Below are 14,873 nucleotides of genomic sequence, written 5' to 3' on the forward strand. Positions count from 1 at the left end.
TTTCTTCACGTGTCTCTAGGCTCCATGCGCCTCCTCCAGGTCTCCTTCTGGCTCCATCCTGCTTCCTTCCTTCCTCAGTCTCTTCTGCTGCTTCTTCTCTTCCTGCTCAGCTCCACCCTCCCTTGGGTGGGGCAGGGAACCTCCCCTTTTCCTGGGGACCACCCTGTTACAGCTGCAGATAGCTTCATAGGTTGCGTCTTAACCCCTTGCGCCACCAGGGAGGCCCAAGCTCAGTAATTTTTAAATAGCTTCAAAGTTTTGCTTTTTTTGGCCCTCAAATTAGCCATAGTAACAAAACATCTTCCAAGGAGAGCTGGACCCTTTGTGCTGATCAAGAAGAAATGCCCAGTTTAACCACAAGCCCTGCCATTCTGGAAGAGCCTCCAGAATTAGACCTGCTTTGCTAAATGTTACCTACCATGGCTAGGAGCACCTGGAGGTGCTGAATCTTTCCCTGTGGTGGCCATAAAGTCACAGGCTCAGAGAACAATGGGCAACCCCCATGGATTCCATCCCTCCCAGCCTTCCAGGGAGGGCTGTTTTGCTTTCATGTCTAGCTGGGCCCATGTACACTTGAGAAGATTCTAAAGTGTGTCTGTACCTCAGGACCGAGAGCAATCTCACTAACAGTTACTGGCTCAAAAAGGTTAACACTTGTAAAGAAAGTTAATTATGTGAACGCAATGCAGCTTGTTTCTCTTTTTGAAGTATATTTTTTTCATGCCGCCAGGAGGGTGATTTACAGACACATTTGTCTCTCTTTAGTGAAAATTAATTCCAGTTGGTGTTCTGGGCCAAAAGGGAAGAAGGAGGGATGGAGACAACTCAGCTCTTCCTTCAGCAAGAGACTGCAGGCCCGCACTCCATCTCTGACTGTGGCTTGCCATGGTTCCCATGGCAATGGCGAGGGGCCGGAAGCGGAAGGGGTACCGACAGATTTTTGCTACCGTTGGTATAAAAAATAAGCAAAACTATTAATATCAACGACCAGGTTCCACCTTCATCTTTGAGGTGAAGTGAACTACTTTCAAAGATGATTTCAAAATAAAAGACACAGAGCAGGAGAGACATTGTCACCTCCCCTAAGCAAGTGAGCAGAACTTTTCCAACATCTCGGCCCGACGACACACATTTCGCCATATGCTTTGGAGCCATAATGTATTCACCCAGCTTTTCAACATGAATGGTGATAATAGTCATCATGTGTTGAGTCCTCACCACAGTCAGTCACTCTGCTAAATGTTATAAGAGGATCATCTAATTAAATGCTCAAAACAATCCTATGTAGTAGGTACTATTATTGCTTCCAGACATCCCTAGACCATAGTTAGGGAGCTGAACAGCTCTCCAGATCCTTTGAGCATCAGGCAACCCTCATTCATAGCATGCAAATGTGAAGGTTATCAGGTCCAATACATTTGCACTGAAAAGCAGAAAACATTTCTGAATTTACACACTTATTTTTCAAACTGAGAAGTATTCTACAACTTAGTAGTACTATGTGTCTGGCTTCCCTAAGAGTGTGAGGAAGTTAAAGGGTCAGAAGAAAAAGAATTTCCTTTTCTTGGAAAACCCATTACAACTTTTCTTTTTGATGGAGAGAGGGGCAGTGAGTGGGTCCTATGTTAAAACTGCAATGTGTTTGGATGTTCTACTGTACATCTAGGTAACATCTAGCAAAGCAGATTTAATTAAAAGTGGAAGTGATCTAATTCTTTAACCCAACCCCTCTGGTTGTAAGATAAAAAGCACAGGCCCAGAGAGGTTAAAAAATGTGTTTGGAATCATCAGTGGAGAAGCAAAGTCATCAGCAAGTCTCAGGCCTCCTGATTATTAATCCAAAACTACTCTACTTCTCCTGGCCTTAAAACATTAGACATTGGACGGGTTGACCATTTTGGTCTAGCTGTTATTCCTTCTGCCCATCCCACTTATTAATTCTAGAATGTGAATGGGATCCAAATAGATCCATGAGAGTGAGGAATATGGATGGAATCATTAAGAAAGAGAAGTTGAACAGGTAGGTTATACCTAGAACTCTGGGGTGGGGTAGACAGGCAAAGGCACAGATGATAAGAACTACTGTGAATGAGATCAGGGAAGTGCTAAGTCAGGTAAATAGACCAAAAGATAATGAGAAACAAATTCCTCCTAACAATGTTTGAACACCCAAATCCAGCTATACCTAATGCTAGACAATTGATCTCCTGTTTTACTTGAATAGAGTTTCTGTCACTTGCAGCAAAAGAACTTTGGCTGATACACCCCTAGTTGTCTTTCAAAAATCCCATTTGTCATCTCCCCTCTTTAACATTTTCCAGGGATCTCATATTAGAGATAGCCAATTGTACCCTCCTTGTGCCATTTGTTGTTATAACTACTTTTCTAACTGTATTTTTCCTGATGTATTGTTATTATTTGACTTTAAGGTTTAAGTGAGAGTGAATGTCTAATTAATCATTGGAATTCTAATTACTTGTCCAGTCCCTTACACATAGCAGATACTTGATATATGTGCATTGAATTGAATTGAATTGAATTTGATTCTAAATACTTTTTTGGTGAACACTGAACCCATGGATGCTTCAATGGTTTCCCATTACTAAGAATAAAATCCAACTTCTTTGTCATAGACAACAGGGCGCTACAATAGCTGCCTACCTCTCCCGTCACAGTTCCTTCCACAGCAGCCTACACTTTCCTAAGTGTACCAAACCTGAGTGCACCTCAGTGTCTTTGAGTATTCTGTTTTTTTCTGCCAGAAAAGCTCTTGTGCTAGATACTGCAATAACAATCATCAGCAATATCACTCTGTTCAACTGTATCGTTATCTGAGAGCCTTTCTCAAACAATCTTACCCAAAACAGCACCTCAATCACTCTCAAACCCTTACCTGGTTTTTATCATTTTCATGACACTTAACCCTCTCTGATAATAACACTAGATAAGTAGTGCATATTTATTGCTTTATTTACCACTATCTCCACCTCTAGAATGTATGACAGCACTGTCTTCATCTCTAGAATTTTTCAATTTTGCTCACAAATACATTCCTATCTAGCTACCATCTAGCAATTTTTGCATTTTCCATTTATTTGTTGCTATAATTTTTAAATAACCTTAAATTTAAAATGATAAAGAAGAAAATCATTAGAACCAATATACAAAACTAATTTATATATTAATTTGTTACATACTCACTGAAAAAAAGAATGGACTCAACTTTTTGACATAATACTTTGATTTTTAAACCTGTAGTTAAATCTAGTCTAAGTATAAAAATAATTTTACCAAGAATATATCTAAAATAACTGGTTGGTAGTTTACTAATGTAGTGATTCTGAAACTATCATGCAGGTATAGTAGGATAAAGGAAAAGAATAAATAAACCAATGCTGCTGGGCACCCTGTTCTTCCATGGGGGAGAAAGGGTGAACAAAAATGGAATGGGGAAAGGAAAAGGAACCTTGTGAGGTTGGATTAGAATTGTGACTATTTGTGTGAAGTCATTCTGTTTCCGAGCTCTGCCTGCAGACAGTTTAAAGGAAATGATATTCCAGTAGCAAAGAGCACACTTGTGCTCAGGTGTTGGTTTTTAAATGCCACTGCTATTAAAAGGAACCAGCACTCCTTGAAGAAATGACTGATTCCAGAGCTATACCAGGGAAAGTACAAATAATCCTATAACATGTGTTTGTGCCAAAAATCAAGAAAATGCTCAAAGACTAATGGGGATCTGTTAAGACATAGGATTCAACTCAAAGGAACTCCCATTGTCCAATTTTGGAACAACAAGAGCATCAAAAACAGGATGTAATAAATCTTAACATATCAAAGAGAAATAATAATACATGATTCCACAGTGATTTTTTTTAATTAAATAAAAGAGAAGATGAAGAGGGAAGATCTTCTCTACAGAAGTATACCAGATGATATCTACAAAGGTAGATCAGAGAAATCACCATTTTACAACCCCCAGTGTAATAACTGATTGAGACAAGATCGTCAATGACTGAAACTAGTGGCGAGGGGTAAAGATATTCACATGGATTCGGATTATTTATTAACCTCAAAAAGAAAAAGGTGCTTTACAAAGTAAGATCTGGCATACCACACCCTTGACCAATCCATCAAGTTTGGCATTGCCAACCATGGGACACACAGACATTGTATGCCTCCTGATGTGGTAAACAGAAATACACAATAGCATCTGTATAGTGTTCCTGCCAAAATGATTTCATTGAATCTAAGCATTGAGGGTAGACTCAGAGAAATTTCTACAGGATACCTGAACTAGACTCTTCAAAATCATTACCATGAAGAGCAATAAGAAAATCAGGGACTCAGATGTGATAGCTATTATGATAGACGAACTTCTACTGAGTTCTGGGTTTTAAAAGTATGTTATGGAGAACATTTTGGGAATAACTGAGGAATTTTGAATATGGACTAAACTCCTCTGTGTGTATGTAGAGGAAGGCAGATAATGAAGGAATAAACCCCAAGTGTCATAATATATTTCAGTTCGATGATGTTGGAAGAACAAAAAAACATGTCTTCAACTCACCTCACCAGTGGCATAAAAGTCATTCTTCTGATATTCAGGAAACAACTGGAAAAACTGAATGAGTGCGCTGCAAAAAGGAGAACAGCAATAAAAACATGGCTCAGAATATCTTCATGCTATGCTACCAACTCTAACCCTTTGACAATAGGTTTCACATTTGAAATTAGATACCGCCATGAGCTCTCATAGGCATTTTTTTAAAGGCTCATGCACATAACACTTCATATGATGTAGAAGGTTAGAAAATGCTTGTGGGCTTCCTTTGTGATGCTGAGAAAGTTGAGACAAGTGGACATCACTGCTCTGGGCAGGTTTCCAAGTCTTTGGGTTACCAAGTGAAACAGGCTCTCAGCTATTACTTAGCAGTTCCTGAAGGTAGTTCTGCAATGGCCCTGTTAACCTGGGCTTGGGGTGATATAAAAGGAAGCTTGGTTGCTTACTAACCTCCCCCAGTAGGAAACATTTCTAATGGAGCTCTCAGAAAATCAGTGTTTTAATAACCAAAGAACCAAAAAGCTGTAAAATGACTATGTTCTAAAGGAAATGGCCACAGACATGAAAGTAAATGTATAGTGGCCTCCAGGCTCAAAAAATCACCCTAAAGAATGCCAGCAGCCACTTCAGTGAGTTATGCTGAAATAGTTTTAAACAGGCTCAAGAAATTATTTCCTAATAAGCAAGAAAAGAATGATTCTCTACTTGACCAAAATCTTTGAAAAAGGAAACAAAAAGTTGTGGATTTCAGAAGCTCTATAATGTTCTGACCCAGATTACAAAGCCTGACAGGCTAAGCAGGATTTCATTCCAGCTTCCTGCAGAGAGACTAAAAGCCATGAACCATCCAGTGAAGATGAAAGGCAAAGAGGCCCTGAAAAATATGGGGGAGGAGAAAGTTCAAGGGTTACAGAGAGGCAAAGCTGGGTCATTAACATCATTGCAATCATGGCCATCCTTAATTTTCAAAGGCTCCATAAAAACCCACCATTGAACATTATTGTAGAGCGATGGTGTACTTCTATTTATTATTTATAGCAACTACAATCTTTGCAGCAACTAAATATGGAAAGCTGCATTATATAGCTTCCATGTTTGTGCTGGCAGTAAGCTGGCTTTAGAGCAGAGATAAAAATAGGAATTTATTTTTTACCCTTCCCTTTCGAAACTTCAGGCTAAAACTACTTCTCTTTCTTTCTGCTAGTTGGAATGGCAATAGCTTAAGTTAATATAATAAACCTCAATTAAGCATTATACTGCAACAAAAAGCTTTTTTTCCCTTGGAGAATTTGTTGGTGAGGTGTTAGAGTTGCCATAGTTAGCAAATAGAAACAGAAGACATTGAATTAAATTTGAATTTCAGATAAATAACTAATAATGCTTTCATATAAGTACTTCCCAATTATTTCATGGGACATACTTAGATTAGAAAATTATTCATTGTTGGGCCTCCCCGGTGGCGCAGCAGTTGAGCGCTGGGTTGCGAAACTGCGCACGGCCTCTGCGGCGCCGGTTCGATCCCCGGCTGCTCCCCGGCCACCGGAGGAGGGTCCCACATGGCGCGCAGACCTCTCCTGCCGCCCGCTGCTCCCCTCAGCAGTGTACTTCGGTCCTTCTGCCTGCTCTGCTCCCCGCTCTGGCTCTGGTGAATTCTCTCACCCTCCCGCGCTTCTGACTGTACCCAGTGCATGTATAAACAAAACAAACAAACCAGCAAACAAATAAATAAAGCATGCCTCTATTAAAAAAAAAAAAGAAGAAAATTATTCATTGTTTATCTAAAATTTTAATTTAGTTGAAGACAAACTTTCAATTTGGTTCTAGCCTGAAAATGCCAGAATTTTCTAGCTTATGTTTCTAAGGCAATGTCCTACATGTGGAATTTATAGCATTTTAAATTCATAGTAACTTCTAGAACAAAACAGCGACTAATGATATCAAACCCCAGTTGTTTTTTCTTAAATGAGAGTGAAAGATATAAAAAGGGTAAATTAATAAGTGAGATTTATATATGCCTATGTCCCCTTAACTGTGCTTTAGTCAAGGACTATTTTTAATGCACAGGGAGGGTTTGCTTAACAAAATGATCTAGAATCATGGTCAGTTGCACAGTTTAAGCACTAAATTATATATCATATCAGTTTAAGCACTAAATTATATATCACTAAATTATATATCATACATACTACACACATATATATGTGAGAGAGAGACGGAGATAGTGTGTGTGTGTGTGTGTGTGTGTGCACTTGATGCATTTATTTTGGCACAAGATGCATCTGGTATAGGAAACATCCCTCTTTCAGGTAATTCCATTTGGCAACCTTGCTAGCATTAGCCAAGGTGTTGTCAAATAAGTAGAATTTTAATCCAAGTTACCTGGTATGGAAAGATACAATAAATGACAAGAAGAAATGGAGATTAAGGCAGAGAGACTAAGAGAAAACAACTCCTTAGGTAATTTTTTTTTTAAGCAACATCTCATGCAAGCCAATATGTGGAATAGAAGAGTAGTAGCATTTCCATTTGACTGCTAAGAAAATACCTTCATGGTTGCTACAGAAAGCAAGGGCCAGGAGAGCAGGTGCCTGGAGTTCATTTGCTACTGTGTCACTTGGAACAGTGTCTGGCACATAGTACCCAATCAATAAAAAGAGGCAGAGAAGGAGAGTAACACCAGTTAGTGTCCTTCAGATAAATTCGATAAAATTATTCTTCCTTAGTAATTTTTTGCTCCAAATCACTGTGGCTCAACAGGACATTCTAAATGCGGAGTGGGTGGTGGAGAAGATGGGGGAAGAATATTTAAACATCTCCTTAGTGAAAAAGTTTCATTTTCAAGCACAAAGCAAACCAGCCTAAGTGTGAATGTCAAATGTGTCTTTAGGAGTCTACTCCTTATAGCAGTGCACTATTAATAGTCCAAAGGAAGAGGATTTTCAGGAATAAAGATAGTTTTTCAAAGGAAGCCAAAGAAAGATCTACTCTTTAAACCTATAGTTTCCCATTTACAGGTTTCAAAGAGACCTTCTTATTCCAAACACCCATCTGGAGAGCTGGGGAGAAGAATGTAGACACAAAGGGAAACAAATAATGTAAACTATAAAGGAAACAGCTGAAATCAGTTTTCTGCACTACCCTTGATTAGCTATTTTCCAGCTCTAAGAGCCTGAAGCAAAAAGAACTAAAACAGCTATAAACAATGGACGCTTTGAAATAGGTTCTCTTTACATGTCATGCAAGAAGAGATGTACCACATGTCAGCAGTAAATATCTACACAGAGGGTCAACTGGAAGCTGTGACCATCTTTGGAGGAGGGGACAGGAGACAGAGGGAAGGCAATGCTCTGGTTTAGAGGGGTTGGGGCTTTTAATACAGAACCTGAGCCCTCAGGGTGTTTGCTAGTTAAACAACTGAGCTTGCTTGGATTTATGCCAAAAGACAATGGCAGAGGAGGGGGCAGGGGGAGCAGTGAGTTTCCCATCCCAAGAACAAGAGCAAAGAGTTTGGACTATATGAGAAAGATACTGTCCTTGAGTAAGTTTGCAAGGTCAGCCATCTCTGAATATGCCTGTGGAGGCGAGCAGGAAGTGTGGGGGCCACGGACCCTGGAGAAGGACCCTCGTAAGGAACTGGCTGATGTGCTCGCAAGGTCCATTGTGCCTGGAAGGAGAATTATGGGGTCCCAGGCATCGCCCCCTGGAAACTGTAAGGAAGTGTTAAAATAATGGGACATGTGGCAAATGCAAGTGGAGAAGTCAACAGCCATATTTTTTTCTGGGTCAGCAGAGAGAGAAACGTCTCTGGGAGAAAGACCAGGAAATGCCTCTTTCCTCTCTCCCCCAGCCATCTGCCCTGGGGAGAAAAAAGAATAAAACGGAAAGCTTTTGTCAGATCAAAAAACTCTGACTCCTATTAGATTCTCTCTCACTTTGGGGATTGGTTGGGTTTGCTCACCAAGTAATTTGCAGGAGTGTTTGGTGGAAGGGGGGTGGCACAGAGAGAGGGAGAGGAGGTAGTTAACTCTTTCAGGCCACTAAGATTTCTTTAGTAAATTCTTATAATACATCAAGTGGTGCTCTTGAGATCAGAAAGAATTCAGGACTTGATCTCTAGTCATAACTCATAGGCTGGGAGAATGTCACCAAATAAGAAAGATCACTTACTTTAAAAAAAGAGTGCTAAAAATAGCTATAATGAGTGTGAGTCAAACAAAGAAAGGGAGAAATTATACGTATGCTGTTTGATCAGGCTTATGACTTGACAATTTCCGTCTTTTTTTTTTTTTTTTAGTAAAAGAATAATTTTGTAAGGTGAAGGGAAAAGAGAAGGCACTAGCTAACAAGCTGAGCTTTCAGCCTGGAAAAGTCATGAAGAAAACAAGAGAGTGAAAAATTGCATCTGAAGGTCACAAAAGACAGAATTCTGGGAAAGAAAACAAACAAACATCTGAAAAGATGTTGTTTTCTGGCAAAGTTAAATGCAATATTGGAAAGCAAGCAGAAACCTCTCGGGCATCTGGCTGAGATGTTTGAAAATAATCTCTGGTTGGATGATAATTCTGTGTCTATTGTTTCTCAGGAGATATTTTTATAAAATCTCAATAGACCTTAAAGATTTCAGTTCCTCGTGGCACTTTCTCTCTCTGCTGGTCACTTTCATTATTACCAATGAATGTAACAAGGTGGAAAACTGTGTGTGTATGTGTGTGCATATGCCTCATGTGGACTTTTTAAAAAACTATCTTCAGGAATTGGATTATGAGGACCAGTTAAAAATCCCTCTACTACTAGAAGGATTTTCCCATCAAAAAAAAAAAATGCTTGGTCTGCAGAGAGAGCCAGGGCGGGTTACCTGTATAAGTCACGTGCCACGTCATCCTCATTGGTTGCATATCCCTGAGGTTCATCAGTAAAGCTGAATCCTGTGCCCACCTAAAGGTGAAATAAATAAGCAGGTGTAAACATAGAGAAGTGCGTATCCTGGAGCCTTGCAGAGAGATCGCACACTCAAAGGAAATCAACCTTATTCCAAAGGCCAGGCCTCTGGCCTCAGTTTCTCCCTCATCCATGTGCCCCCAACCATCCTCACAGGAGGATGCTATTTCCCCTCTGCAAGCCAAGATCAAATAAAACATCAGCACAAAACTTGGCCCTCAGGTCGGTGGTGGAGCTGTCCTGATCCCGAAGTGGACCTCTACCACATGTAGACTGAGGTGGGAGGATTCACCTTCCCCACCCGCCACAGCATCAAAGACCTAAAGTTGTCTTCTCGTTGCCATCAAGGGGGAGCTCTAGGCTGGAGGTATAAGATAATTGTGTGTTTCCATTTCTTCACTTATGAGAAACCCATTCCTCTTCAGTAGCAAAGGAATTTTAGAACAATTAAATCACTTTAAACTAATATTTCCCTACACCCAGCAGTTCATATTCAACTAAGCGGTAACTCAAAAAAAAATATTGCTTACTTGGTGCAATAATTTGTTTAAGGGGTACACCCCTCCCTAGGTAGGAATATGATTGTTTTTGATTTTTCCCCATACCCCAAAGGGAATAGGACATTTAAATCAACAAGTATTTAAATAAGCAATGACAGATTCTGAAAGAGGATCGGTGACAAAATACGGCAGGGAAGTGGGAAACATAAGTGCTGGAACGTTTTCCCTTCCTATTTATCTGTTTTCTCTTGAAACCATAAGGGAAGTGAGAGAAATTAATTGGGGGCAAAGATACCCTGTGCCAGCAGGAGCTGACCCCAATGTCACTCTCCTACTTTGCAGTTTATTGGACTCAATTTCAGAAAAATTTCCCAAGAAGATTCAACTTCTTGTTCTGAGATGAGGCATTCTGCTCACTCTGATAAGTGAAAGAGACCAGTTTTGACCTTTTTTAAATGTGGGACTCTATTTGAAATCATGGGCCTTCAGATACTCTAAGCTGGCCCACAACATGGGGAATCCGTATCACCAGGAAAAAGAAACTAATCCCTTATCCGGGGATTGAGTCCACAGGACATTTCATAAAATTCAAAATGAGGAAAGGAGGAGGAGAGCAAGCAAGTTTCCCAAAGGGTGTTAATCATGACACATGTTAGAAAAACGAATCTCAAAACGTTTTCTTCATGGATAAAATTCTATTTTAAAAGTAAAACAACTAAAACTCTTTTCTTTTAAGTACACTAAAAACAAGACAAAAGACAACACGGGTGTTTTACCAGGCCACCAGATACTCACTGGATTGTCAATGTAAAGCATGGACAATGTGGTGGTCCACGGGAAGTCTCTGGCATGCACTATTAAAGCAGAGAAGAGGTTTAAGGCTGGGTGGGTGACAAGATATCCCCTCTAAATCCTCGCTCAGGTCAGGAACGCATTCCCCTGTCCTCTCAGGTCAATCAGCTCTTGGTGTCCCTCTGATGTGCTTCATACAGGAGGACACGGACACAAGCGCCTGCCTCTCTCCTCCCCTCTCCTTTACTTTGCCTGGACTCAGAAGTTTCTCCAACTAAGATGAACTTTGGAAACAAAACCCTGTGCAACTGGTTCATGTAGAAACACTCATTAACCACCGTTGCAATAACCCATCTGTCTAACCCAATGAATCATCTTCAACTTCCAATCCCTTGAGTCCTCTTCCTCCCATCCATCGCTGAAGAGAACAACAACTTCAGCAGAATTGGCATACAAACTTTTACTCTGAGTCACAAACTCATTTACTGTCTAAATTCTAACCCAGGGAAAGTAAACAATCCCCTGCCTCCAAAAAATGAGATGGTGGGAAATCTGGGTTCTGGCCAGATGTGGCTCCCTCTCCATTTCTTCCTTCACCCCAACTCCACCCACAGTTTCTTACCTCCAAGATATTTAATCATTTCTGAGACTGAATCAGTGTTCAGTCTGTGTGAATAACTAGGGATACAATCCTAGCCATTAATCCCACGCAAGAGACCTCTTCCAGATAGTAATAAATACCAACTGTTTTCATAAGCTGAGATTGCTTGAGTCAGCAGCAGACTTCAAGAAAATAGCTTAAAACCTTTCACCCAAATTTCAAAAAGAAAGCAGCCTGTCCGGACATTCATGCTGGTAGCTCCTCCTTCTTGGACAGACTTTGCCAGAAAGCTATGTTTTTATAATCTGGAATTGTTAAGATATTCCTACTGGTTCAGTGTATACCCTAAATGGTTTCTGGAGTAGAGAGATATAAGGTTCAGATGAAGAATTCCCCACAGGAAGATAGAGTCCAAGTAATACTTACAGGTCAGGTTACTTGTGACCACATAAGGTCCGTGTTCCACAAAGAGTCCAAACAAAGATGAACCTCCTGGCCCACCCTGCAACCAGAGAACCACTGGAGCGTCCATTGGCTGTACCTAAGGGAGCAGAGAGGCCAGAGTTCACATATAGCTCTACGCTGCAGAATCTGCCCAAGCAAGCTTACCTGTTACCTGCAAAATAAATGCTCTCTCTCCACCTTGATGAAATCCCATAGTCTTCCCAGACCACAAATCACCTCCACTATGAGCAAAGGACTGGTCATCTCTTGTAGCTTTGAATTAGTATTTGCCTCAAAGGCTGGTGTCTCTCTTGTGTGACAAGTCGTTTCTTACCAATAACCATAAAAACCCAATGAACATAGATACTTTGCCTCCATACGTCCCTAAATACTGAGCATGCTGCCCACGGCATGAATTTAATTTTTAAAATTGCTTTAATTATTCCATAAAACCAGTATGTTCTTAACAGAAGTCTAGCAAAATGTCTGTTCATCTCAGCAATAGTTTGCTCCCTTCACTGAAAGCCCAAACTACCTTTCTCCTTTTATTCACTAAGAAGGTGGTCACAGGGAAATAGCAATTTCACTCAACATGGGGAAGCAGAGGCAGCAAACAGGCCTGGAGTAATTTAGCCCATGCAAAACAGCAAATTTATTTAGGAGATGTGGGAGACAAATAAGAAAAGGCCATTGGCTACTGGCAAGTGTCACCACCACCACCCTCAGTGACAGAGAGGCCTTTCTGTCCTGTGTCCAACACACATTCATTGACCAAGTCATATGGGCTGGGCACCAGGCTGGGAGTAGTAGCTCTACACAGTAGAGCAGTGAATGAGAAAGAAAACTCTTTGGCGCTTACCTTTTCATGAGGAATACAGACACTGAGTGAGCAAGCAAAGAAGTAAATACAGTGATTGTGAAAAGGAAGTAAGGGTGACATTAAGTGTCAAAGAAAGACACTATCTTTAAACACTGTGATCAGGGAAGGATTCTGTGAGATCCTGAGCATAGAACTGACACCTAAAGGCTGAGAAGGATCCAGCCACTAGAAGAGCGAAGGAATGAGACTGCATGCAGATGGAGGGAGCCAGGAGGAAAAGGCCTTGCAACAGATAAGAACTGGTGTTAAAGCACCGTGGAGGTCGCCTGGTCTGTAAATGAAAGTGCCAAAGCAGCCCGAGAGAAGCTGCACTTGGCCGCTGCAAGGCTCCAAGGACGGGTGACAGAGAGCCCTCATTTGATTTCATGGCTCATTTGCTGTGCAGCCAGCCAGGCTCGGCCAGCCCGGATCCTATTGCTGAGCCCAGAGTGCACTTCTGCAACCTCTCACTTAGCCTAGTCATGCAGAGAAAAAGGAGTGTTTCGTGAGAAGGTCTTAGGGGACCAGCCCCATCTACCTGGGTGATGTGATGGCTGTGCACAGAAAGCAAGACTCTGAGAGCAGGTGACCTGGGAGATCACAGTTAAGAACTTGAGCTGATTACATTGGGTTTCTGAGCATAGGACAGAGGGGATAGAGGGCGTCTCTTCTCCTGTCACCAGGAGTCTAAGTCAAAGCAGCTATGGAATGGCTCACGGGCCTGTGCTGAATGGGAGAAGGTGGTATGAACAACTAGGAACTGGAGAAGAATCTCCCTGTGAGGGGCTACCTCTGGGTCCCACTATCCAGCATGGAGGGAAACAGTATTTGTAAAGCCCTTGGAACTATGCCTGATGGGTGACAACCACACAATAAGTATAAATGATTACTTTCATTAATTAATTTTCATAAAGCCTAGTGAGTGACATCTCTCTTCTACCCATACCCGTCTGTAGCTGGATGTGTTCTGCCAATGGCAGCTATCGCTATAGTAGATACAAACTCAGAATTTCTAGATGGCTTTACTATAGACATCTCATACTTTTCTTTGCTCCTTTGGCTGACATTTTCCCTGGGCAGTTTCTCACTTGTTAGTTCCCTTGCCTCAAGTGTTGCAAATGTCGATAGAGATTTCAAGGGAACAAAGAAACTTGTCTTATAAGTTGAAGCAGGAAAATTTAAAGTCAGATAGCCATTAAAAGCACTGAAGGGAAGCAGAGTGAAGCCTGGAACCAGGAGCCAGACAGGTTCTGAGTCTACACGGTCCCATGATAGCGTGTGATCCCAGCCCTCCTGTTCTTCCCACCCTGTTTCCTCATCAGTCTTGCAGCTTGCCTGCAGGCCTGGATGAGAAAATGTATCATGAAATGATATTATAAACTCTACTGTGCTGAAGAAATGCAACAGCCCTGCCCTAACCTGTCTGGCCCTAACCGTGTGTGTTTTGTTTGAATAAGTGATTTTTATCTCCCTTCAGATCCTCTTACTTGCTATTCAACGCCACTCACCAGGACCACCTTCCACTTGTGTCATTCAGCAGTAGAAGCACATTAGAGTGGAAAAACCATGGAATCTGGATGGATGCGGTTCAGCCTTCCCGGGAATGTGCGATACCGTGAGTGCACCTACTCAGTGCACACCCAGCCCACTTCCTTCCTGATATGCATGTGAGCTTCCAGAGGCCACCCTGTGCTACATGTGAGTTAGTGATTCTTTTCCTGGGCCACACGTTAATATAACACGGAGAATTAAAAAACAAAACAAAACAAAGCAAAAAACAAAACAAAACTGCCCAGGTCCAAGTCTCAGAAATCCCAATTCAGCTGGCCTGGGTACAGGCAGACCCCTCATGGTTCCAAAGTGCAGGCAGGACTGAGAATCTGAGGGCAATGGAGACAGTGGGCGCTGAGAGATGTCCTAGCTCCTCTGGTCTCCACCCTATCCTCCCCTGGCTTTTTATGTCCTTTCCTGTGACCTGGCACAAAGATGGGACCTCAGGGCTCTCAGAAAAATAGCCTGACCCTGAGAGGCCACACTACAAAGTGAAGTCAAACACCTCAGTGCCAAACATCTTTATTATGCAACTGTGAAGCACAGGACACTGCATTCTTGGAATGCTTAAATAATAAGAGATCTGCATACACACCTCTAACCTCAGCTGACCTTGCTCCTCAAATT

The 14,873-nt window shown here is 41.5% G+C and overlaps 1 protein-coding gene across 2 annotated transcripts in view; it reads right to left on the reverse strand.

Moving 5' to 3' along the window:
- Positions 1-14,873, reverse strand: part of CPVL (carboxypeptidase vitellogenic like) — a gene marked incomplete at its 5' end in the record, with an annotated part of 100,711 nt that overhangs the window by 67,790 nt on the left and 18,048 nt on the right. For both annotated transcript variants that reach the window (XM_084229851.1, XM_084229852.1), the window contains 4 exons: positions 4,568-4,634; positions 9,417-9,496; positions 10,795-10,853; positions 11,819-11,933. In XM_084229851.1, coding sequence (XP_084085977.1) covers positions 4,568-4,634; positions 9,417-9,496; positions 10,795-10,853; positions 11,819-11,933 — 321 coding nt within the window. The remainder of the gene's footprint in view (positions 1-4,567; positions 4,635-9,416; positions 9,497-10,794; positions 10,854-11,818; positions 11,934-14,873) is intronic.

Source organism: Talpa europaea, assembly GCF_964194135.1.
Source record: "Talpa europaea genome assembly, chromosome: 3".
Taxonomy (NCBI): domain Eukaryota; kingdom Metazoa; phylum Chordata; class Mammalia; order Eulipotyphla; family Talpidae; genus Talpa; species Talpa europaea.